The 27,487-nt window shown below is 36.3% G+C and overlaps 1 protein-coding gene across 1 annotated transcript in view; it reads right to left on the bottom strand.

The window, feature by feature from the left end:
- The window catches only part of LOC145679109 (laminin subunit alpha-1-like), a 121,874-nt gene extending 100,556 nt beyond the window's left edge, over positions 1-21,318 (bottom strand). The window contains exon 1 of the mRNA XM_081749703.1: positions 20,951-21,318. Within this exon, the coding sequence (XP_081605829.1) occupies positions 20,951-21,011 (61 nt within the window). The 5' untranslated portion in view covers positions 21,012-21,318. The remainder of the gene's footprint in view (positions 1-20,950) is intronic.
- Positions 21,319-27,487: the final 6,169 nt, after the last annotated feature.

Below are 27,487 nucleotides of genomic sequence, written 5' to 3' on the forward strand. Positions count from 1 at the left end.
CTCGTGGGCAACATTGCTGTATTTTGCTAAATAAAGACATTGTTTCTAAAATTTATTAGTTTACTATTATCATTTATTAGCTAAAATATCTGATCTTTCTATCTGGAGAATAGTTTCATGGAATGTATTTGATAGATACGCATTTCTTTAAAAATGTAATGTACTCATAAGATAACGTAGTTTTGGCATAAATTGTTGAACTCTCCTACCCACTTATAACAAGCCCTTTCATCAAACTGACATTTTAACAAATCTATCTTTAGCTAGGTATCAACTATGCTTCAAAATTTATTTCAAACTGGTCAGCCGTTTCCCCATGACTCGATCAGTTTCATTTGTATATATTTTATTTTTCACTTCTTCTCATCCTTCAAGCTAATGGGGCCTGAAGTTGCATTTAAATCGCATCAGGAGCAGAAATGGCGTGGGTCAATGAAAACTTGACCCATGACTCACTCTCACCCACCACCCACGAAAACTCATCCTTAATTCTGATCCGTGATTCACGTCCTCTTCTCCATTGTCTAAATAGTACTCTACAATTATAATGAAACAAAGCTGGGAAATTACCATGAGTTTGAATTTCTACGGTAAATCGCTTAAGGACCGTTCTGTTAACAATACCGGGAGATATGACCTTTACGATATAAAATTATGAAGCGTTTATCAAGGGCCATATTACGATAAATTTCAATTAAATTATCATATAGGATTATTCCCTTGTTGAATTAAAGATACTTTTCAGTGGAAAATAGAATGAAATTTCAGTCTCAAATCAAGGTAAAGTAGACCAACGTAAATGGGAAAAAGGAAGTATAAAATTCGACTGTCTCAAAAGGCTCCTATTGCTATTATTACAACTACAAAATATCAATAACCAAAAGTACCTGAAATTCTTTTTTCACTTAGATATACTCATCTCAGATAAGTTAATAGAAACAAATGAAAAAGGAAGAAAAATGAAGGCCTTGAAAGTAAACACAGACAAATTCAAGAGTATTCAGAAGGTGCTCCTTAACAATGAACTGAGTAAGGAGGGTCGGTGGGTCGTAGTGGGTTATGGTGAGTCAGAGTGGGTCACGATGGGTCGCAGAGTCATGTCATGTTGACCCATGACTCACTGACCCACTTATAAATCTTGACCCAGTTGAGCCACGACCCACTGACTCATTTCATCTCTGATAAGGAGCGTCACTATTCATCTCAGCGACCCGGGAAAGTATGTATTCAATACTTATATCGGTCGTTTTCGATCATTTTACGTCATTCCTTTTCACTTCCACCGAGAGGTGCTAAGGGTGTCTAGCACCACACCATTTTTCAGAATGAACGTCATGTGTGTACAAACTTTCGATGAAATTGCTTCAGGCACTCCAGAGTTATGCTATAAATATACCACATTGGCTTGACACCTAGTCTTCCGTTCCAAGCGCTGCTATCGGCTGAAAGAATCCCACTCCCATTCGTCATCTGCTCTCTCGCTTAGCAACTCGCTTATTGGCTCAACGTGTGGGTGTGAGCTTTAGTTCGCACTTTTGGCACGGATCAAGACATTTTGGTAGCACTATAGTGTGTATGGATGTACATAAATATACACTCACAGGAAAGTTTAAATTTTACCGTCCCTTTCAGCAACATGGCTATACGAGGCATGGACATACAGCTCAACGTGAACTTCCATCGGGAATCAAACTCGGCTTTACCGCGCCAAAAGCGCGTGCCCTAATCATATAGCAATGAGTGAGCTCACATAAAGATAATGTAAGATTGTAATATATATTAAATTGTCATTGTCACTATTATTATTATTATTATTATTATTATTATTATTATTATTATTATTATTATTATTATTATTATTATTATTATTATTAAGTAGGGGTCTATTATGCCTGTCGGTAGATTCTACAATTAATGAATTAATTTCTTTCTTAGGTTTGGTTTGGAATGTTTCTAACACGTTTCTTGATCTTTGGGTGTCCTCTTTAACTCCCAACAGTTTTCAGGCCATCGATCAGTTATGTTCTTCCCAGGGCCGGATCTAGGATTTTCTGAAGGGGGTGCATCAAATAACTGCCAGTATATTTGAATTAAATTTGAGGTTTTTAAATGCCTTTAAGCACCTGTGGTGTGAATGAGGAATTGCCCTGGAAATGCTAAGTGTCTGCTCTGAGTGCTCTCGATGAATCCTTTTCGTTCAACCTTCAGAAAATTGACTGAAACTATTGATTTTGCAAAACTCACTGCTAGCTTCTCACTTTAGTACTGTATATTTACAACGAAGGGGGGGCACGTGCACCGTTGCACCCCCCTAAATCCGACCTGGTTCTCCCTATTTTTCTATCTACTTGTTGCTTTCCTTCCATCTTTCTCTCTACGGTGGTACGAAGAAGACAATTTCTTAGCAAGAGATATCCAATCCAATTGGCCTACGAAGGATTCTGACTAAAAGCGACTTCTCCTCTCCTACCCGTGTTCAACATTTTCGTTTGCTACTTTCTCCGTACATTTTATATTCTCCATCTTCCTTCAACACCACATTTTGAAGCTCTCTACATATTCCTTCTCTAACTTCCTTAATGTCCAAGTCCCTGAACCATAGAATCCAATGCTCCATATACAGCTTGACCAACTTCTTCTTCCCTAGACCAATATTAAACCTGCAAGTTAACAGTGATCTTTTCTTGTTAAATGCTTCTTTGGCTATACAATTCTTGACCTGATACAGTAAGCGTCTCTCGTCAAAAATTTTCCCAAACATTTATACTGATATTCTCGCTCTTAGTTCTACTCTAACAAGGGAACTTTTTCTGGTGTCACACGAAATGTGGAGCGAGACTATGGTCAATTGATTTGTGTTAGTGAACTCGAAAATCCATAGGCGGGAAGAACTCTCGGTCGCAACCGTTTCGTACTTATGGGGGGAAGAGTAATGGCGCTGAAAACACAACACGTTGTAGATAATGGGACGAAATATGGAGCGAGTTGGATGAAAATGTGCAAAGAAGCGCAGTTAAACATATACTACAATGTAACATTACGTTCGACAATACTCTGACAAGTGAGGACAGAGGCGTAGCACGTAATGACAGAGGAGGAGGGCGCGTAGCGTGGAGTATAGCGTAGGGAAAAGTTCCATAGAAGGTGTAAACACATACGAGCCGAAGTTGAGGGGAATAGCACAGTAATACATATATCATGGACATGGTCAAGTACATGTGTGGAGAGTAGGAAGGCAAGGAGAAACGACCCCACCTTCCTGAACTGACCTTTCAATGTATCGTGGTGTCTTGGACTTCGCAGTGCATTCACACAGGGGCGTGTATTGTTGTTTTACTTTTATATCAACATCATCATCATCAACAACAACATATGAAAATGAATGCCTACATGTATACAACAGTCTATACACATCGGACGTTACGAGGGGAGAGGGTCCGGACTCTACAGACAATCCCCTTCATAGCTCTCTTTCTTCCATTTCTTTTTCATGATGTCTACAGGCTGTATATAGTTTGTGATTGATTACTTGTCCATGTATTAATACTGTACCATTCCTCTGACGTCTTGCTTCTCCGTTTTCCTCAATTATATGACCATTTTTACTTGTGCTTACCCGGCCCCTCCTCTGTCGTTATGTGTTACACCTCTGCCCTCACTTGTCAGAGTATTGTCGAATATAATGTCACATTGTAGTATATGTTATGCTTCTACGCATATTTTCATCGAACTCGCTCCATATTTCGTCTCATTATCCACAACGTCTTGTGTTGCCAGTGCCCCTACTCCCGTAAGTACGGAACGGTTCGACCGAGGGTTTTTCCCGCTTTTGCATTTTTTTTTTCACTAACACAAATCGATTGACCATAGTCTCGTTCCACATTTCGTGTGACACCAGGAAAAGTTTCCTTGTAAGCTCTGTTCTACTCTGATCCCCTTACAAATTGCTTGTTATAAATATGCAACCACAACCTCCTCAATGAAAAATTGGTTGCATACCTCCCAGGCTTAAAATTTGGTGTAATATGAAGCCAAGATTTATTGGAAGTGTTCTAAATTTGCAACAGCTTGGGTATCTCACTCTCCTTCCCCCAACACGTGTATCTACAGTCTTGACAAAGATACAACTGAACTTAGTTCAGTATGTAGAATATATATTCATACACCGTATATACGGAGTACGTATATTTTAAACGTCGTGTAAGTTTGAATAATGCTTTATATAATTTTCTTACAAGAATGAAAGAGGGAACAATTTCTGAACTGTTGAAAGCTGAATGCAAAATCCTGGGAAAGTGGGAGGGAATTCTCTCCATTTAATATTTTTGGAAGAAAATTCCACCTCATTAAAGACTAACTGCGCAATGAATAAAATTATACCATTGAGAGAAGCTTGAAAATTAAGTAAAATCTTTCATTTAGTTTAACTTCCTATGCTTTTACCTGTTAAGCTAAGGGAGACGGACGATTAAGGCGAGTGATTGATTATGGAAGAATTGGTGGAATGAAGATATGGAAGGAAACGGTTGTACCCGAGGAAACTCACGAACACGGTGTTGTCCACTACAAACTCACTTAGCCGGGGATCGAACTAGGGACCCCTCGTACCAGAGGTACGAGCTCTACCACTGAGCCAACGTAACCCCCAAATTAAAAAAAATATATCATACATAGGCCTAATAAACGGGCAAAGTAGTGGTTAAAGGTATGCGAAATCCTGCATAATTAATAGTTATGGTTCAAATATATGAAGTTTCCATGTCGAAAATTCCTGTGCGAAAAGCTTTTATTTACACTTCTATCTCCCCTCATTTTGACCTCAATTCTTGGGATTTCGCACCCCGGTCGAAAGGTCGAATAATAATAATAATAATAATAATAATAATAATAATAATAATAATAATAATAATAATAATAATAATAAGGTTTATTTACTTTCCATTGAAGATAATGCAAGGATAACATAAGATAACGTCCCTTGGATCTAAAATGGACGCCTGTGTGTTGTATGAAATAAAAGTAGAATATGAAGTATACTTCCAATGCTTAAACTATGTCTGCTTTGAGACGTGGGGAATTAAATTCTCTCGCACAAGGTATGTATAGGTATAAATATTAGGTAGACTGTATATACCTTGTACGAGAGAACTTAAATCCTTACGTCTCAAAGCAGACATAGTTTGAGCATTGTAAAGCATATTTCATATTTTTATATACAGTATGTCATCCAGAGCTCCAATGAAAGTAACGAAAAATCCACACTTATTAAGAACTTCAATTTGGTTTGTTTATTATGTTATTAGTTGGCAGCACTGACAGTAGATCTGAGTGCTGCAAGGGGTAGTGCCGATTGGTGAAGATATTTTAATTTGCCTTCCGCCGATCCACCCACCGGCCTCCTCCAATATTACGCAAGGAACTGTTACTCATTATCATACACATTGAGTCGGCTCTTTTCTTCGTGACTTTTTCTTATTATTTCGTTTCCTCACGACCGACGGAGTTTCTTGGCTGCAAAATACTGTGACGTTAGCCACATAAAAGTGGTGGAAACTAAAGAAAAACATTTGAATTTTAAAATCGACTGAATGTGAAAAGAAATGGGAAACAAAAGTGGAATTCGCAGAAACGACAGGCGTTTGTTCTCTTTTATTTTAGTTGTTACGTTCCGTTCTTGGCTTGCCACCAACAAGCCCAGCAGAAAGAAACACCCAAAAGAAAATTGCACGAGCAATATCTAAGATAAAATCATAAAGAGGGCTATCGACAAACATAAATCGAAGCTGTTAACAAGGATATTTGTCTTTAAGAAATGTAATTTAAATGTAGGCAATCTTAGCGTAAATTTTGCTGCTAACTGCAGGTCTTCGCATAATCATGGAGTATTAATACAGATACAGTATGCACGATATTGGAATATATCTTGGTGTGAAATGATGTAGGGCGATACTGAACGCAAATCTACTCTCCAAACTTAAAAGAGCTTACACTAAACAAACTAAGATTCTTATATTTTAACTCTTTCATATTTCCACACTCACATATCTCTCTCGTAATGCCTACTTAAATCATTCTGAAGTAAGGTTGCCAGCTGGCCGGTTTTTGACCGGCCTGGCCGGAAATATTGCTGTTATTTTGATTAAACCCGGTGACCGGACAAACTTCTTACCACTCTCTTTATAACATTTTTTTTTTTTTAAGTTTGTATCTAGTTCGAAGCAATTTCGTCTAGTTCGAAGTATAGATTTAAGAAGTAACTTTTATTCTGTAAATCTAAACCGTCATCTTTCACCATCATTTCTTTAGATAATTTTAAAGAGATGACAGGGACTGTATCAGAGAAAATTTGAAATTTATTTCTAAGAAAATTTATTTCTAAGGAAATTTACACATTTATTGAGAGCGAAAAGGGACTCTTAAAGCAATTTCATGTAGTTAAAGTACAAGTTTAAAGGATAAATTTCATTTTTTCCAAATCCAAATTGTCACGTAAAAATTAATATACTTTTGTTCATCTGTTTCGATAATTTTAAAGAACTGGTTAAAGAACTGTTGCTGGTAAATACAATAAAATGATCAATGCCTATTTCAGTTTCTTATTTATAGCGCAATGTATATATTAAGTTTATTAGTGAATGTACTAAGGATATGCAGAATACAGTTGCTAATACTTTTGTTCATGATAGTACATTTCCTTTCCTTGGATGGGTCCGAACAGAAATACTTCGCACTTAGACCTATATCACAGGGAATTTTGAGGGGGTGCCGGTTTTTTTTTTTTTTTCAGAGTTTGCAACCCTATTTCGAAGATTTAAAGTTATCATTTTACTTCTGAGATGTGTGTGGACCTCCGCCCCCGGAGGCGGGTATTACCTCAATTCATTTAGATGCTCAATTTTATGATAAAGTGTCTCATTTTCAGGGTCATAGCTCATAGTAGCTCAGTTTTTCCAAGTTTCTTCAGTTTCATCCCACATTTTCAAACCATTCTTCTCCTTTAGCCTACAGAGTATATCCTTGAAACATCAATCTAAAATACAGTAAATTCATTTTAAGACAACTCAATTTTAACCTCTGGGGGCCCACGGTGATTCAGTGGTAGAGCTTTCACCTCTGGTACATCGGATCCTTGGCTCGATACTAGCTCCCGACAAGTGAACTTTATGGTAGACAAACACCTTGTGCGTGTTTTTTCTGGGTTCTTCCGTTTCCTCTCACTTTCTTCATTCCAACACTTCCTTCATTTCTCATCTTCACCGCCTCCTTTAGCCTAGCCGGCATAATTGTGGACCGTAAAACTTAAAAATTTCATTTCATTTTCATTTCAATTTTAATCTGTAGCTGTGATCAGACGAAACAAATGGCGAATGTTCTTACTTGATATAAATTAATTCACATATATATCAATGATGTAGCCAGCAGAAGTTGCGGGGTAGTCTTTCTGCCTATGCCCCGAAATTTAACACTCATATTAACTCAAGAAAATATTTTAAATATACAGCATTGATTCTACTATTTACGTCGATAACGAAAGCAAAATAAAATAAAATAGAACCACAGATGATGCAAGAAAAATTTCTATTTCATTGCTTTTTAGTTACATTCCTTTCTATTTCTTCGAATAGTTGATTCTTTTCCATTTATGCTCTTTTTCAGCAGTAAAGGCACTGTATGGGACAAAACTTATAATTTAAATTAGCATCTGAACTACTGTAATGAATTTGATACTCTCTCACCGGGAACCGAACCTGGAGTATCGTCAGGGACGGCACTAAGGGTGGGCGGGGGTGGGCAACCGCCCACCCAATGAATGGCCTTGCCCACCCATTCGCCCACCCCAACAGAAGTAGACTGATGAAGGTGACATCCTGTACTTCAAAAGCAATAGGTATTACTATTGATTGTAATGTAATAGGTTCTAGGATCCTGTTTAACTCTGCAATGAACAACGATTTTATTTACAAACATAATTCCAGATACAGCTGAACGCCAATTTACACTGAAATAAGCAGTCTTCGCTCTAAAAGGAAACATTTCCTCTCATTTGAGAAAATTGAACCACTTGCACGCGTCATTATGGATGTGATGTCGATATTGTAGAGGTGGAAATGAAACTTCTCCCGAAAGTTTAGAAAGGTTATGAGAAGGAAAAGCAATGCAAAATTACCTCCGTTTCTCAGTTTACTGAAGTGATGGATCGTTTCAAAATTGCTTTTCATGAAATTCACAAATTAGCCGTAATTGCTGTCACCATTCCTGTATCTAGTTCTAGTGAATATTCTTTCTCGTGTCTTAGACGGGTTAAAACATATCTACACTCTGTAAAGAAAAAATAGCGACACCTCAATTCTCAAAGTAACTGATACAGAAAACCATAGTTGCAACCCGCTAGAAAAGAAATAGAAGGAAACGAACAGTGGGATAGTTCATTTGCGTTATATGTGATACTTGTGGTGCACAACGGCGCTTGCTAATTTTTTATGTAGCAGTAATATTCTCTTCAGATTCCAGTGAGAGCACCTCGCAAGTTATTGTAGGAAGAATTCTGATTTGAATTTGAGATGCGTAGGTCGAGGTAAATAGTATTTTGTGATTGTTCTTTGGTTTCTCAATGTTTGGACAGTGTCAAGTGGCAGTATTCTTGTCGTGCAGCGTTGTTCTTGTTTGATATCGTTGATATATATATGGACTGTAAACAAATAAGGTGGGTAACAAATGTGATTTGTCGCCATGTGAACAAGGCATAATTCTTAGTTTGCTCAGCTACGGTAAATCTCGAAGGGAGATGGGTGGAATACTCAAAATCCACCACTTGACGACAGGAAGAGTAATTCACAAGCAAAGACAGCATAACAATCGTCCCTTCGTCAACAATGTGATACAGAAAAGAAAGCATCAACCACAGTAGATGGCCAAATAAAATCAATAGCATTGCACAATGAAGGAATAAGTTCCCAACTCGCTTCTCTAATTCGAGATGACCTGGGAACTGTAGTTACTCGTACAGCTGTATTGTCTTTACTGTATGGAGAGGATATTACGAAGAAGAAACTTCGTAAGAACCTGAAACTGACAAAATCACAGAAGGCATCAACACGTACGTGTGGAAGCCGATATGCAACTTGGACTTAAGGCAACTGGAAACACCAATTTCTCCGCCAAAAAGAAATTTAGAATAGTGGCAAACGATTATAGTGTGAAGTTGTGGATACGCACGAGCGTGGAACTTGACAAGGATTGCATTTAAGAGGTGCAAATATTCACTCACTGAGTGATGGTGTGGCTTTGCTTCACTGCTAAAGGTGTCAAAACGATTGATATATGTGAAGGATCAGTTGATGTACGAAAATATCTTCAAATTCTGATACGTAAAGTTTTTACAACAGTTAAAGATTACTTTTGTGAAGCAAATATGGACTATTTCGTTTTCCAGGACGATAATGCTTCATGTCACCGAGCGAAAATCGTTAGTTAATACGTAGTTCAATAATATGAGTATTCAGAGACTCATGTGGCCTCCAAACTCACTTGACATGAATCCAATCGAAAATGTGTGAGTCAATATGTGCAGAAGATTGAATAAACAATTATCTCGAATAGAATGGAAATCACGAAACAGGTATTCCGGGTGTGATTCCACGAAATCGACGCTGGATTTTGCAATAACCTTGTTACCAACATGCCTGGATGATTCGCTACACTGCAGAAAGCCCCTGTTGGACATACAAAATACTAGTGTGCTGTATTGTACTTCCTGATGTTTGTACTCAATATATCTTACCCTTAAGATATTATTATTATTATTATTATTATTATTATTATTATTATTGTTTGTTTGTTTTGTCTGCTCTTGTTGACCTTTCTTATTTTTATGTGTAACTCTTTCTACAAACGATCTGGTATAAAACACACATAGCTATTTACACATGCATATAAATTAATTATACTATTAATCTCAATAAGCTAAATAGTGGCCCGCGTAGCGTAGTCGCTAACGCTCTCGCCTTCGGTGCGAACAGTCCCGGGTTCGATTCCCGGTGGGGGTTCTCGGTCGAAAAATTGTAAAAAAAACGCTTTTTCAGGCCAGCCACCCTGAATGAGGTTTTCCACCACCTCATTCACACCAGACAAACTTATAGGTCCCAGGCCGCTTCCTTCCTTCCCTCTCCCCGGATAGTGTTATCCCCTAGGGATCATCCCTCAAACGTGACGGGCTAAATGGCCTTAGATCCGAAATCCCAGAAATCTAAATCCCCCTTCAATAACCCAAATCTCTGGCGCAAGTATTAAGGATGAACTGCTCATTGGGAATATGCATTGTAATGTCATCAGGAATTCATGTTAAAAATAGTTTGGTTAATGTATTTTGTGAAAGCCATATCCGAGCAAGTGTCTTTACAGAGTGTAAAAAATCATATGGCAAACTGTCGCTAAGCGATCTTTGTTTCTTTCCAGTAGAAAGAAAACTTGTAATGAATATTGTAGTAGAGAATGTGGTAAAATTATTCGATGTTGGACATAACAATCAACGCAATGTACTCAATTAAAGTGTAGGTATAAAAGTTTATTGTAAGCTTGTTCGTACCATGTGATCAGCCCTTCACAGGCCCGTAGCCAGCCCGGTGAAAGTTAGGGGGCCCCATCCAAAAATATTATAGTTCATCACCACATTATAGTTCATTTGCAAGCCTGTGAAAATTTTAGAGGGGACCAGTAAAAATTTAGGGTAGGTGGCCCCCCTCGACCCTCCTGGATACGGGCCTGGCCCTTCATAGTTTAAAATACATTGTTGTTTCTGTGAATCATGATGAAGTTTTGTTAATTCCTATTTACTTCTTTATCCAATTTATAATTGTTTTAGAGTTTCAATTTCAAAGATTTTTGTGTAAGGTATGATCAAACAATTATGCTGACGAATTCCCCCATTCTTTTAGTAACATAATCTTAAATCTTTGCTGTTGCATATAGAGAGAGATAACGTCAAAAAATCTAATGTGCACAAATTAAGGATATACAAGAGAAAATACAGGTATAAATGATTTATATTTTTTTATCTCGCTTTTTTTTGTAATAAATGCTTCAAAGATAAAAAAATGTTTGCAATAGCCTATTTTATTCTTGTTTTACTTTACTTACTTATTGTGTATTCTATAATACTAACGAAAGGTCTGTTAGTCTGTGTTGTTTGAACCTTCTTTTATTTCTATGCATTCATGTGCATTCTTGGATGGCGAGAAGGTAAAGCTGTCTTGAACTTCATCGACTACACAGTACACACCGTTATTATTGTTAAAAAAAAAAAAAAAAAAAGGAAGGAAGTAGAGGTAGTGTGTTTGCTACGCGGAATTCGGTTGGTCGAGCATATAGCCACTAACTCCTGCAGCCCATCCTAAATTCTGCATTTCTTCAGTCCCACCAGCCGAATGCCAGAATTGTACCTTCTATAATACCAAGACAGAAGGTACATATCCTTGTCCCTCCCCCTTTTCAGTCTGCGCCTTAGCTAACTAAAGAGTTTAAAAGATTGAAACTTAATTATTGTCAAAAAAATGTCTACATTCCCAGTTCTTATTTTCATTGTCCGCCCACCCAGAAACTAGGTCCGCCTTTTTCCGCCCACCCCATCAAACGTTTCTGGCGCCATCCCTGAGTATCGTGCACGAAATTCACATGAAAAAGGAAAAGAATGTAAACGACATGATCAGCGTTTATTAAAATAAATCTTATAGAAACTTTAAATTACGGACTGTCCTTTCACTTTTTGAGACATTTATTTAGAGGCGCTGATTTCTGTATTGTGTGAGTGGATTTGGGTGAGCCTGTTCAGGGACGTGTTTCATTGTCACATATCGTCTAACAAGGCACCAATGAAGATTTCAATACCAATACGGACTTACGGAAGCCCAAGCAAACTTTGGAGGAGGGAAGAAAGGGCCTCGGATTGGCGCTCCTTCTTTCACTGTGAAAGTTAACTAGGGGAAAATCTGAATATAAGTATGTACACTCATGTCCAAAATTATTGTCGCATGACTATAAATATGTAATTCTAGTAATATAATTTGATAACGAATTCGCCCGGTATTTCTTACAATGTTAGTATGCGTATAATCGGCAAAGACACGTATGGGACAAATTTCGTGTCAAAAGAGCAGAAAATAAGAACAACAAAACGAAAATAAAATTTTCTTATCCATTTAGTTACATTTTATTTTACTCATTATGATTTTCGTATTTATAATTCTTTTCCTATGAAATTTACCACAAATATACATTTCCTGATTATACACATATTATCAGTATTAAAAGTACGCTGCAAAATCATTATCAAATTATATTCTTACAAGAAGACAGTTATAGATATGCGACAATAATTTTGGACATGAGTGTACATAGAAGGTACAGTGGCTCACTGGTAAAACACTCACTTCTATTGCGGTAATCCCAGGAGAATAGACCAGAACATGTAGCATGTGTCTACCTATGTTTGCTCCTGACTGCGTCGTTAATACAAGCCAACAGTGGTATACGAAGGATCTCCCCTTCCGAGTGCATACCACTGCTAGCTAATACCACTTACTATCCTATCCTTAAGCTAGGTTACCATACTGCAAGAGTCTTGTGGCTGTCACCAAAAATCCTGCAACACCATCTTTCTATTTACTGTTTACACAGTACAACTTTCTCAAAGCAAGAAAGATATCTCTACCCATGCAGCACTGCATTCTAGTGGACAAATAGTGAATCTCCTCATTAAAAATGTGTATTTTGGCGCGCTTCCCCTCCCCTTCCAAAAGAATCCGTTGTTCGGAATTGAAACTTTTTTTTTTTTTTTTTTTTTTTTAATGTCAGCGGGAGGGTGATAGCAGGTAGCAAGCAAGACAACCCAGAAATTACACATGGTTTGACTTCTTGTAAAATGGAAAAAAAAATGTTGCATGTTCCTTTCAAGACTATGTTTGCATGGATTGCAAGATTTTTTTAAATGACAGCTACAAGATTCTTGCAGCATTGCAACATAGCTTTATTCAGTATATAATCTTTCTTCACTTAGGAGAGAAGATTGAAAGAGATCTTTTCTCTAGAGAATAAAATCAAAGACTTACAAAAATAAGAAAATTTAAATATAGAAAAAGCTATTCTTCCAAATTTTTAAACAGTGGAACACTAGTGCCATTGTTAGGTGTAGTTTGCAGAAACGTTTCTAGCAGCCCTTGTATTAATTTATTTATTACACGGCTTCCAATAATAGCACAGCTGTAATGAATAATTCGCCACTAGTGATGAACATAATCACTATGTTGTAAATTCAAATTTGAAATATATATATATATCGTCCAAATCTCTTTACAGCGATTTATTATTCTCCTCCCCTAACTTCTTGAATCCCTACCAAAAATAAAATAAAATAAATAATGTGGTGTGATGCTTCGTAAAATAGGAAATATCATTTTAAGAAGTTAAAAATAAACTAGCTACCATAAAATACGAACATAAGAAAATGTTACCCATAATATGCCTCTTTACTCATAACATTTTTTTTTTAACTACCAGCATACAGTAATTCCTGTTAACTGTTTGACCTTCTATCCATCAAAAGTTCTCGTTATAGTCACGCAATTCCATTCCACAGGATTTCTAGCATTTTCCTAATCCTAAGACGAAGTCATACTCATTTATATCAGTATCGACTGTTTCGGGTTTAGCTACGCTATAGGCCTATTTATATTTGAACAATTACCATCTGCATTGGCTCGTAGCAATAAACCAAATGCCTTCATTCTGAGTTTTATCTGTGGTGATAAACATACCCGGTTTTTTTTTTTTTTTTTGCCTCCACCACGCTAGTAGTTCCCTCGTGATTATATGGTTAGAATACGCAACTTTGGAGCGAAAGACTCGGGTTCGAGTGCCGATGGGTAAAATAATAGGTCTAACAGTAAGTATCATATAGCCTAGGTGCTGTGCTGAAAGTCAAGTTAAAATACAAACCACTACCTCCATGCGGGTAGTATAATTGAATTTTATATTTATCTATTCTATCCTCCTTTCCCCTAATCTCCAACCCAAAAAGAAACAGGTCTACTGAAAAAAATCTACGCGGAATAAAGTAGAAATAAATAAATCTTAATACAGTATCAACAGTAGGATTTTCCACGTAGGTCGATTTTTATGTGAAAGTGTTGGTCATGTCTTTATGAAACATTTCAAATATGATAGTTCGCACCGGACAAAAGTGAGAAACAATGAATTGCAATCCATAACAAACTAACAAATTATGACGTTTAAAATCGAAAGATTTGTCGTTGACAAAAAACAGAAGCTCGTTATTAGACATTATACTAACAATTCAATCTAACTAGGATTGTTGTTACCATGTCCTTTTTTATCATAATTTCACCTTATTCTTATCCCACACAAAGAGCTCCTTCGGCGTTCTCCCTGTCAGTTCTTGAACCAGTTGCAATGCCCCTTTTCGCCTAAATATGGGTTCAAATGGGTCAGGACTTCCACCAATCAGTTTAGCAATCCCGAAAACTATGAATTGGACATTAATATCGGTCATTTTTGGACATGTAATTTTTCACCTCCACCAATCCCTCCTAATAACTGGGGCGAAGTTGTACTTGAACGGCGTCGAGAGTTACCATTCATCTCAGCAACCCCAAAAACTATAAATTTGACACTAATATCAGTCATTTTGGATATATTATTTTTCACGACCCTTCCAACCTCAAATGACGATGGTAGCTAAAGTTGGACTTGAATTGTGTCGGGGGCGATATTCATCTCAGCGACTTCTAAAACTATGGATTTGACACTAATATAAGCCATTTGCGATTATTTTTATATGCCACCCCTTTCCCAAATCCCTAGGGGTATCTTACACCCACAATATTTTTTCTAGGTTGTAAGTGATACGTGTATGTCGACTTGCTTTCAGAAATGTGGTTACGATTTTCATCTTCTTAACACGAAAAATTCATGAGATATTCTATTTTTTTTTTCCACATAAATTTTAAATCACCTCTTCCCATTTGAAGCCCCTCCTCCTCCCCAAGGATTCGAACCAAAAAGTTCTATATAACCTGGGGTCTCTTCCAAACTATAGCCTCTTCGATAAAATCACTTTGAAGTAAGCCAAACCAACAATGTAGATTTGTATATCGGACAAACACACAAACATTCATTTTTATATATCATCATAGGGTCAATCCATGCCAAGTGATCGAGAAAAAAGAAAAATTGCCGCCTGACCTTTTCAAAAAAAAAAAATCTAATTTTTTCATGAATGTTTATACTATATCAGGGTACTTTAAAACCACAATTAATTATTTTTAAAACATCTCGTAGCGACGCAGCTTCTGCCGCCATTTTGCGTTTTCTCGATTTCGGGCGTTTACGCTGTTTTGAATATCTCAGCATGTATTTGTGCTAGCAAATTGAACATTGCTGAGCGTGTCCAACTTGTACAGAGCTAAAACTTTATCCTCTTAACATTTTTACCGAAACCACTTGAAAGGGGTGAAATCAGGGTCTACAGTAGCAACATTGTGGACATTGAAGACATGTTTGGGAAGAGGAAACAACTGACGTAGAGGTCTGAATTTGTGTGTGCATGTAGTCCGGGATCATAAGTTTATACTAAAAAATTTGCAGCCCTGTAGCTGCTTCCAAAGGCCTGAAAAAATATCGTCAAGTTGGGGAATTATGCAAATTTGGTATATTTTACTGTCCAATATGTCCAATGAGCCTGGGTAAAAAAAAAAAAAAAAAAAAAAAAAAAAAATCTGAAATTTTGGGAGTAGTTACTCCTTTAGCATACCATAACACACAACAAAGCGCGTTTGTGTTTCATTGCTATCAAGGTATATCGTTTGACTACTTTGGACCAATCATAAAGCCTCAGCATATCTCAAAATGCGGTTGATGGCATGTGTGGGAATTTCACCTTGCAGGGAATAATCTGTACACACATTGAACATTAATGAAATAAGCATTTTTTGGATTGCGTATGCGTGACTTCCTTTACGCTGATAAGGACCACCATCCACAGTCTCTCGAATTCGAAATAGGCCCTCTTGAAATTTGGCTTTTTCGCGATTTTGGACAGCCCTAGCTCTGAAACTATGCACTTTTCGCCACAGGTCCACATGAACTTTTTCTCTTATTTTGATGCGAGGAATCATCTTAAAGTTTGTCGGTATATATCACTGAAGAAACCGCAGGCTATTTAGAATTTTTAAATGCATATCTTAAAGAGGATGAGGGGAAAAAGGGGGAGAGATGGTTTTAAAATTTATGCAAGAAATAGAGTATGATACGAGTTCCTCATGTAACACAATATGAGTTACAATCTGACAATAAAGTACTGTGGAGTAAGACATCCCTAGTGAAGTGGGAAGAGGAGAATATGTAAAAGTAACCTAAATCGACTGATATTAGATCAAATCTACCATCTTCGGAGACGCTGAGATGAATACTGACACCGCCGATAATGTCTCAGTCCAAGGGCATGGGAGTGGGGTGATAACTAAAATGCCAAAAATGACCGAAATTCATAGTCTTCGAAGTCGGTAAGCTAAATGACACTACCAATGCAATTTAAGTTCAAGTTTAGTCACGAACGTGCATGTCGGTCCGGGAATTAACAGGGGCTTGCTCGTCGTTATTTATTCCACTCAGTCCACGATTTTCAAATAATGTACATAAACATGATTTTTAAAGTGCGAAGTTCTTCAGACACTACACTACTGTTAATCTATGACATAAAACTAGAACTTACGGAGGTAGGTAACAAGACTCATGATTGAATTCTTTTCACTAGATTTTCTTTCTTCTTTGGGGCCACGGTGGTTCAGTGGTAGAGCGTTCACCTGGGTCCCGGTTTCGATCCCAGCCCCGCCAAGTGAACTTTGTGGTGGACAAACATCGTGTGCGTGGGTTTTCTCGGAGTTCTCCCGTTTCCTCCCACTTTCTTCATTCCAACATTTCATTCATTACTCATCATCACCGTCTTATTTAGCCTAACCGGCATAATCTTGGGACGTAAAACTCAAAGATTCCACTTCATCTCAATTTTTTGCATTAAGCAGGATAAAGTGTAGTAGATTTTCCTTTTTATTTTCATAATTCGTTTAAATATTGCATACTCATACGCGTGTTAATATTACTTTTCATAAATATGTAACATATGTAATATTACGTGAGACGTAAAACTGAAAAATTTCATTTTTTTTTTTCATTTTTTCTTTCTTTCTGTGGCACTGCATCTTCAGGATCCTCAAGCCACAGTATTACTTATACAATTATTTTGAGGAGAAAATAAATAAATAAATAAATAAATAAATAAAATGATAGAAAGTTTACTGGATAGATTATCAGCGAAGATCAAAATTTCTTGTTTTGTTATTGATTGTTGCTGGAACAAATTGAGAAGGAGATATCTATAGGGGCAGTGTTCGAAGTAGAAAAAAAAGCAGAGGTGGCATGTTTTATTACGATTTTGACTCAACATACCGGCTATTTAAATATTGTCTTCATCACTGAAAAACCAGAGACGTTATGTCCTCATTACTGAAAAAACAGAGGCGGTATGGTATACCACCGCATACCGCCTCACTTCGACCACTGTATAGGGGAGAATGGGGGAATGGCAGTCACCTAAGCAAAAATCGTTATCATCTAGCTCCTAACGCACGAAAAGTTTTTGCTATAAGTCGATCCTATAGGTAATTCTATCTAGTTTGTTGTGACCAATTTCAAAATGCATCTCTTATTTCATTGCCAAGCTAAAAATGAAAATATGAGCATACTCAATTGACCGTTATTTCCTACACGGTGGGATAATGGCGGTCAGAGATTTCCCCATGCTTTACATATGGGAAAAAAACTTCAACACCATTAAAATTTCAAACTTATTCATTAACTTTAGAATAGTTGGGTATCTACAGGGACAGATAATAAACAGTAGTTTCGTGTAAAGAAGATTTAAAAAAAAACTACTTATTCATTGAAGTTACATATATTTTTCGTCAACATCTTAATATAGGCCTATTTGAAATATAAATATATTGGTATTGGCTAAAAATCATCAAATGAATATATACGTCTGGATCCACTATAAGTTCCTTGTTCAACTTCATCATCTCTGGCATCTGAGATTACATTTGAAGAGCTTTGTTTGGAGGTTGACTGTCAAGACATTTATTATCGTTTATTTTAATATCGGGGAGCTCCGGTCACTGACTGCCATTACCCCATCCGTTTGATCGGGGCTACCCAAAACGCATGGTTTGAGTAAAACACGGTCAACACCATCATACAAACAAATGAATGCATTAATTTATAGATTGCTTTAGAACTATATAAGCATAGTGTCTATCTAAAAAGTCACTTAATAAAAATTTCAAATGAAATAGTACTTACAGTGTTGAATATTTTGCCTAATATTACATCAAACGCAGCGAAGAAACCAACATGCCTTTATTTAATACCTATTACTCCTACAATGGTGTCGCTCTCAAAATTACTTTATTTGACAGCTGCCAGTATTTGATCATCTGCTTCTATTTACGATAACTTTTTCACGCTATATCGAACTGACCAGGGCTACCCCTTTCTCCCCTACACATAAAAATGAATGTAACTATATTTGACGGTTAACTTCTCCTTGACTGCTGAACCGATTTTTTATTATTTTTGGTACAAGAGTAGATTCTGGTCTAACTTACCACAATTATGGCAAGGGGGAGAAGGCTTGACATATAAAAATAATCGAAAATGACCAATATTACTGTCCAATTCATAGTTTTCAGTGTCACTGACATGAGTAGTGACACTTCCGATACTGTTTAAGCCTAAATTCAACTCCAATCGGTATGGCAATTGCTAATGGTATGTCATGTAAAATTGACCTAAATGACTAATACTAGTGTCCAATCCATAGTTTTCGCGGTCGCTGAGATGAATAGTGACACACACGATTCTGTTTAATTTAAGTCGAAGTTCAGCCCCATTGGTATGAGAGGTGAGATGGGATTTCTTACTACACTTTCACTGAAATTCCTATCCTAAGAGCGGGTTCAAAGATTTTTCATATACCTATTCTCCCCCCAGGCACGTAGCCAAGGGGGGGTCCGGACCCCCCCCCCCCTTCGAGACCACAAATGAAAAAATTAAGGAAGGATGAAACAAAATGAAATGAGTAAAAGAAGGATCAGCGTTAAAAATAAACTACAGGAAGCTTTTGGTTACTCTTTCTTATGGGGAAATTTGTATTACTTGCAATACATGGTTGCGAGGTGAGCGATAGATCCTGGAAAAGTCAGGGAATTTGAAATTTCTAGAAAAGTTGCGGAATTCTCAGAATTTCTGCTACTAGTCAGGCAGATTTCAAGCTTCCGAAACCGTAGTGCCGTTGTGTAACAGCGTGGACATTTTTTATCATAATTTTTCGTCATCGCATCCTTGCAATATCAAACATATTATTTCAAACACAATTTTCTAGTGCTCCTTTAAACTGTCATTTGAAACAGACAGTAGTTGATGAAATAATAAAAACAAAAATATATGCGGAAAGAAAGTTCTGTTAACATTTGATTCAACAGAAAAAGGAACACAGATATTGCAATATATTTTACAAGTCATTATTGAGTATGCACTTTTTATAATAGTGAATATGTACTTTTTATAATAGTTGAGGTGATAATGAAAGGAAGATTGTTATATTTGAATAAACAGAGGAAGGACGTAAATATTGTATAATCTTTTTCAATACTTTTTTTTTTATTTTACTCGAGATTTCTTCATAGTTTATTAAAATACTTACCAACATGTCCTCACAAACCAAAAAAATTTTGATAGTAAAGTAATTTAGATTGATCGAGCTCCTTCAGAATTTCATGTCACGCCCCCCCCCCCCCCGTTTACGAAATCGTGGCTAAACGAACCAACATATGTTCCAGTAAAATAGTTTAGAATGATCGAGCCTGGCGTGATGACCACAGTATATCATGTCACGGACCCCCCCTTCACGAAATTCTGACTACGTGCCTGCTCCCCCGTGCAAAGAACGAACATTTCAGTTTATATTAGGATGAGTAAATTAGCATGAAATATATTCCCTTTATTTTAATGTAATTAATGAACAACCGTCATAATATGTCAGCAGTGAAATTTATATAGATTCTTTCACCCAAGGCAGTGGCTGAGATTCTCTTTTCACTCTCCATCGCACTTTCTTCACAATGTTGTCCTAACTCAAATACAATTATAATCAAATTACGGAGCTTCTTTTTCAATAAATATTGGAAACATAAGTATCGTCAAAACCTGTCGCTTTACAAATAGTGGTGCAGAACTAGTGGCGGATTTAAAAGGTAAAAACTGAGGGAGGAGCAACCAGACCCCGGGTTATGATACGTTTATCATGAGTTTACTATAAACTTTCAAAAACATACAAGTAATAGCTTAAATTATTTTAAACACTCAAAAAACTGAGCCTCTGTGCATAATCGGAGTCATTAACCTTACGAAAAAATGAAATACTGTAGTGATATTCCTGTATAATAACTTAAAAATATTCCTCTATTATAATTACTTAAAAATACTCACAATATAGAATTTCTGATGTTAATTTCTAAAGATCTTTACTAATATTTCCCTCAACTTCACTTTCCCTGACTTAAATTTAGAAATAAACAAAGCACATATTGTTTACACTATGAACATCAAGATCACGGCTTATAAATAGCTGCTAATAGATAGCTTGATATCCAGAACTTTGTACACTCGACTTTTCCGCATAATCTGGAAATATGATCCGACAGTTGGCTATACTATGCCCCCCGTAACCGAGTCACCGTCTCACACCCTTTCTTCCTTCCTCTTTCCTTTCCCGACCGACTAGCCAGAGGTCGGCGGCCACCCACAGACTCAAATGTGCACTCACCTTGTCCATCCTGACCGAAAACTGGAAGAATCAGGAACAGCATAATCACCACACTATTCATGCTTTTCTTCTTTTTGGAAGCGCGCACAATCAGATCGAAAACACTATCACCTACACGAAACACAAAACAAAAACAAAATTTTGTTTTACTTCACTCAAAAAACACAAGTCACATGTTTCACCTGCACTGTAAGTTTTCCGTAGTTCAAGCACCGCGGTCAACAGCAGACGCTGGAACCAATTTCACCTTCAACACGCGCCAACTACCAGCGCCATCTCACAGCGAAAAACTTTTCCAACCTTTCTCAATGTATACGATGCGATACTCTCGATGCCTCAGATAACTTCTATCCTTCCGCAAGCTACACTCGCAGCATCTACCGACGATTGTTCAAACTTTCTCAGAAGATTTGTTGACGCCACCTTGCGGAGAAGTTAGGAATTTCTCCCAGGCTGAAGTTTGTCGGCAATTTGAACTACTATAGTTCATTTTTTTTCCCGTTTTTAAATGCTCTTCAGATGTATTTGTGTTTGTTATTCACTTTATTGGCTTTGACAATCCAAGGTTTATTAAATTAGAAACTGGCACCATGTTTTTACATCTCTTCATTTGTCTTATATATCAATGAAAACATAAACAGCGAGTTATATCACTTTCAATTTTTCTATTGAATGATATCATCGCTCTTCTTTATGGTATCTCTCTTCCGAAAGAGTGCTCCTTCTTTTATAAAGAATTCCTTATTCAATTGCCATTAGTGCTCAGAATTTTCGGCGGTAAACGGGTACCCGCCCTCCCGCTCGTTATCCGATATATTCGTTTTTACTCGAACGAGCTAAAGTCAGGACCGTTCGGCAGTGTCGGCTTTTGCGGGTAGGTATCAACCGCTACTTTATATAGTAATTTCCTACTGTCATTAATCGATCAAATATGTATATGTATCCATAAGCGAGGAAGCGGGCCTACCCAAAATTAAAATCCTAAAACCGCCCCTGCCAGTTCGGCTTATTTGACCAATATGACCCATTAAAGCCGATAGACTAATTAGAACCGATACTTGTTTTAACTGTTAGACCCATGAATCCGCGCATACAAAATATAATTTGTGTTATAATAGTCACTTGAAACTGCATTTTTGTTTTAAAGATTAATGTCAAAATATACAGTTTTCATACAAATATCTTAACATACTGTCGGCTTGTTTGTGCTTAAAAGAGAAAAGAAAGAAAATCCTTGAAAATTAAAAAAATATATATCTTACTCTTCTTCAAATATCAATGATTTGTGAAGGAATAGTGTTCCTGAGTAGAAGTATACCTTCGTGGCTAAGTAGTAAAACTGCGTGCATTATAGGCGTGTCATCCTGGGTTTGATTTCATGTGGAGCATAATCATCAGTAGTAGGTTTGCCTACGAAACAAGATCCGTAAACTTGAAGTTGGTCAGAAACCGATTCAAACAAAACTTATACCAAAATTTTACATGCTGTTTTGTGTACATCACGAGTTTTGTGCACCTTAAGAAACCAAAAATCTTTGAAGTTTAAAATTTTCACCTACATGCTAAGTTTTGTGCATCATCTCCCTATTCATTTATTTTTTAACAACCTACATATAACTATTTGAAAATAGTGCGTATGACAGACATTGGAGTTCCCATAACACCGATTCCAGCAAAAGTATTATCAATCGTTAGCATTTATTTTGTGCTCCACCTCCCGAGTTCTGTGCACCTTAACCGACACATAACCACTTGAAAACAAAGCGTAACCCAACAAACAAAGTATGTACAGTGGACCGCCGACTAAGATAATAATTATGTCAAATATTAATATTTATTTTTTGCAGTTTTGTGCACCATCTGCCGAGTTTTGCAGAGCCTTAGCTAGAGATTTCGGCGCCCGAGGCAAAATGGAATTCGGTGCCCCATAAATTCACCTTACCAAGCTTTCTTATATATATATATATATATATATATATATATATATATATATATATATATATATATATATACGCCTATATACCCTATAGGAGAAGAAGCTGTTTTCGTTATTTTACGCTAAATTTTTATCAAGCTACTTGGATAGACCATTGCAACAGACAAAAGTGATCATTATGCATTATTTTACTGAGGCTGTTTTCAAGAGAGCTGTTTTCAAGAGGCTTATTTTGGGCTTTTTTTTATTTTTGTATTTATTTATTTATTTATTATTATTATTTTTTTTTTTTTTTTTTTTTTTAACTTCACAAAACCACCTTTGGTTGTATACGGATTACTTGGAGAACAGTTATGGGAATTTACAGCTATTTACAATGTTTCATTCTAGTAATAAGAAATAAAAGTTCAATACAATAGGAACTTTTTTTTTAATGTTTGAAATAAGTGACAACATTAATTTCCAGTAATAATTGTACACTTTTGTAATAATTTTATTCTGTATGTGATCACACAAATAGCTTTTTAATTTCGATTCTTTTACCGTAAAAAGTATTTTGTGAAATGTTACGGAAATTCACAAAGAGCCTTCTTTGCGTGTTGAAGGTATTGATCAATGGAGGTGAAGAATATGTTTAATGTTTGTATTCAAAATCCAAAATATATTTTAGCTACTGCATATGTTCAAAATTATAGTAGTTACTTAATTTTTTAATGAAGGAAAGTTCTGAATTTAAGGTTATTTATGACTAACACATTAAAATACACTAACACACACACACACACACACACACACACACACATATATATATATATATATATATATATATATATATATATATATATATATATATATATATATATATATATATATATGGTAATTCGTTGGATTAAGTTCTGACACCTTAAGACCATATTCTACAACTGCTTCAAGTTCGGAAATGTTATTATTCTCCTTGTTCATCTTCATTTTTAATATTCCCACGCAAACAGCAGCTTGCGGGTGCTTGCGTGTCTCTACACTCCTTTCATTTTCATACCTTCATTCTCACTGTCGTGATTAATCTGATTGGGTAGAAAAGCAGGATTAACTAAGAAAACTCATCACCATCCAAAGCCGAACACGTATTTCAGACTTTGACAGTTTGTGATTTTGAAAACGCTGGTGTGAAGTGATTATTCGGCACGTTGTATATCACATCGTAATTAACAAACCACATATAATAACTTCCTTTAAGTAATAAGTATAAACTTATTGTGACTCTTATTGAAATGTTTGGGTTGCGAGCGAAGCGATCAAGAATTTTTTTTTTTTTTTTTTTTTTACCAAATCCACGTATTTCTTTGCAAACCGACAACAATATTGATTTAATAGGGCGCCAATATCTATTCGGTGTGACACATCGTTACTCCTTTTCAGACTGGTAGCCAGCCCAAAAATGTAGGGGGCGGCTAAAGTTAGGGTGGCCCGCTCCAACCATATTATAGTTCATTTGCAAGCCTACCTTGGAAATTTTAGGGGAGGCCCGAAAAAATTTAGGGGGTCCTAGATCCCCCTGGATACGGGCCTGCTCCTTTCCAACATTTTTTCCTTCTTCTTGCTCGTTCGGCGCCTTCTTGCTATCAGCGCCCGGGGCAAACGCTCCACTCGCCCCCTCCTTGGCTATGGCTTTGTGCATAAGTCAGACACTAGAGTTCACATAACCCGTTTACTGTGACAGTTACATTCAGTCGTTCTTTGATTAAAAAAAAAAAAAAAAATGTTTCGTGGGCACTCTGAATATTCTGGGGGGCACTGCTGGTACTTTTCTATTGTTATATTATAAACGTATTATTTTGGTGTCCTCCGGGGGCACTTTCAGAGCTCCGGGGGAGGGGGGAGTGCCCCCAAAAAACGTCTGGAAGGAACACTGGTTACATCAATCGTTAGCAATAGCATTCATTTTGTGCAATTTTGTGCACCATCTCTCGAATTTTGTGCAACTCAGGTACTGTAACAGATATTATCACGAAAATAGTGCGTATAGACCAAGAGCTAGAACACATTTCATATATCCCTTTTTACCATAAACGTTGTTATGTGCTTAAGATTACCCATAACCTACAGTTTTCAGAAAGGCTTTTCTTAATGTTGGTGAGTGGTGGGGATCAGAGTAATGACGTCATCAACATGGCTGCCGCTGGAATTCATAGCACAAGTTTTAACTTAGTATAATTTTCCACTCAATGAAGGTAGAAATTTTCGTGTATCAAATTGAAGGTAATAAACGTGTCTAAAATTTTATGTGATTGCCGTTTATTTACATTACCGCCATCTTTAAATATGGCGCATGATTCGCTCAAAAATTTGTTTCATTCGCGTTATTATAAATATTTACTGGCAAATAACTATGAAACCATTATAGATATGAAAAACCGATGTGAAACAAACGTGATAGAACAGAATTTGAGCTTTCCAGCGACATACATTTCATTTCTATATATTAAAAATTAAATGATTTCAATTAATTAAAATTAATTAATTTCGCTTTTATGTATCACATGGTGTTGTATTCTTGACCTCTAATATTAAGCAAAGCAAAACGCGTAGACTACTTTTATTTATCCCAACTTTACCATAAACTTTGTCAAGTGCTTAAGATTTCACATAGTCTATAGTCTTGAGAAAGGTTTCTCTCAAGGTTGGTGAGTAGTGGGGATTCGAGTAATGACGTCATCACTATGGCTGCCGCGCCAACGTACAACTTCTTTAGTTAAGGTAGGTGTAAAGGGACAATTTTTGTCAATAGATGTCACTACAGTCTTCGTATCTCTCTCATGTATTTTTTACCTTTCACAAAAATTTACGATTTCTCTTACAAATTTCAAGCTAGAGGTTTCAAATTTTTAGAGAAGGAACTTCATAACCTATCGAAGGCAACAACCCGTGCCGATTTCTTATTTAGAATTTTCTTCATTGTTGAAACAGTTATATTGTTAAAGGTTTGAATATCCCTTTCAACAAACAAACCATTTCAACAACGACGAAAATTCTAAATAAAAAATCGGCACGGTTTGTTGTCTTCGATAGGTTATGAAATTCCTTCTGTAAAAATTTGAAACTTCTAGCTTGAAATTTGTAAGAGAAATCGTGAATTTTTTTGAAAGGTAAAAAATACATGAGAGATATATGAAGACTGTAGTGACATCTATCGGCAAAATTTGTCCCTTTAAACTAACCTTAAACAAGTATAATTCTACAACGAAGCGTCGTAGAGAATTGTTATTTTTTCCTAAATGCTCGTAATGAAGTACCCTTTGTTTTGTGTAATACCAATATATGTCGTAGCTCCAATAGTATTCTTGATATTTAGTCTGAAAGTTACATTTTTACGATTTTTTTTTTTTTTTTTTTTTTTGTTACATAGTAGATGTTTTAAACTCAACAACTTTTAAAACGTTAGGGAAAAAATTCATGAAAACAAACAAAGTTTCCTAATATTGTGGAAAATTAAATATGGCTTTTGGATGGACAAAGCGATAGTATTTCAGTTATAGCCTTTTTTCTCGAAGCCAAGAACTTAATCAATACACTGTTGTAGGGATGAGTTAAGATGTAGGTTATGGATATTGTTACACTAGGTATCAGAAATAATGTATTTGAAAACATAACACTTTGTACCAGGTTGGCAACGCTGACAACACGATAACCTCAAATGTTAATTAGTTTCATTCTCCATGTTAGTGTAAATGTATTTGCACAGGTATAATTCCACTTGATTGTATTATTCCTGTAATATTGAACATTTCCGTTCACTTTCCCATTGCAAGCCATTGGAGGGACTCGACATTTGAACACCCTGTATCTCGGATACGAAGCGGCTTCAGACCCATGTTTATAGGAACATTTTTACTTATTTGGATGTCAGTAATCACCTCGTCACTTTTGGACATGCATTAATGTTACACCATATATATATATATATATATATATATATATATATATATATATATATATATATGTGTGTGTGTGTGTGTGTGTGTGTGTGTATGTATGTATCCACGGGATTTTTCGCAGGACAGGGCGAAGTTTTTCCTGCGGTTTTGTATTTTTAATATAGCTGTAATAAGAGAAAGGATAAGCAAAGAAGTTGCACTGAGACTGATTTATTAGATATCATCTCGATATTCACAGTAGTATCGCATGGCATAATTAGTAAGAACGCCAGGAACTTTTACTTTGTGGGGTGTTCAAAATAAAAGAGGGTGTGCGCCCAGAATAATGATATACATCTTTACACAAACTCAGAAAACAATATTTTTATGCCCAGGGGTGTAATTAAAGAAATTTGGGGGAGTATTATGGATGTTGCGGATGTGAAGAATACTCCCTGGACATCATATCTATTTTTACGAAAGATATTGTAAACGTATAAAAATAAACTACTTCATTTTAAATTCAGAAAATATTTGCTTATGCCCGAAAACTTAATACAAATTATTCATTTACTTGTTAGAGAGAGGTCATATCCTCCCTTGTGGATTCCATGACCATAGATGTACCTGTATTGTCATATGTTGTTGTGTGTACTTGAAAACCGAGAGCAGCAGAGCCATCTTAAC

This window comes from Thermobia domestica, chromosome 2, assembly GCF_964235325.1.
Source record: "Thermobia domestica chromosome 2, izTheDome1.hap1.1, whole genome shotgun sequence".
NCBI lineage: Eukaryota > Metazoa > Arthropoda > Insecta > Zygentoma > Lepismatidae > Thermobia > Thermobia domestica.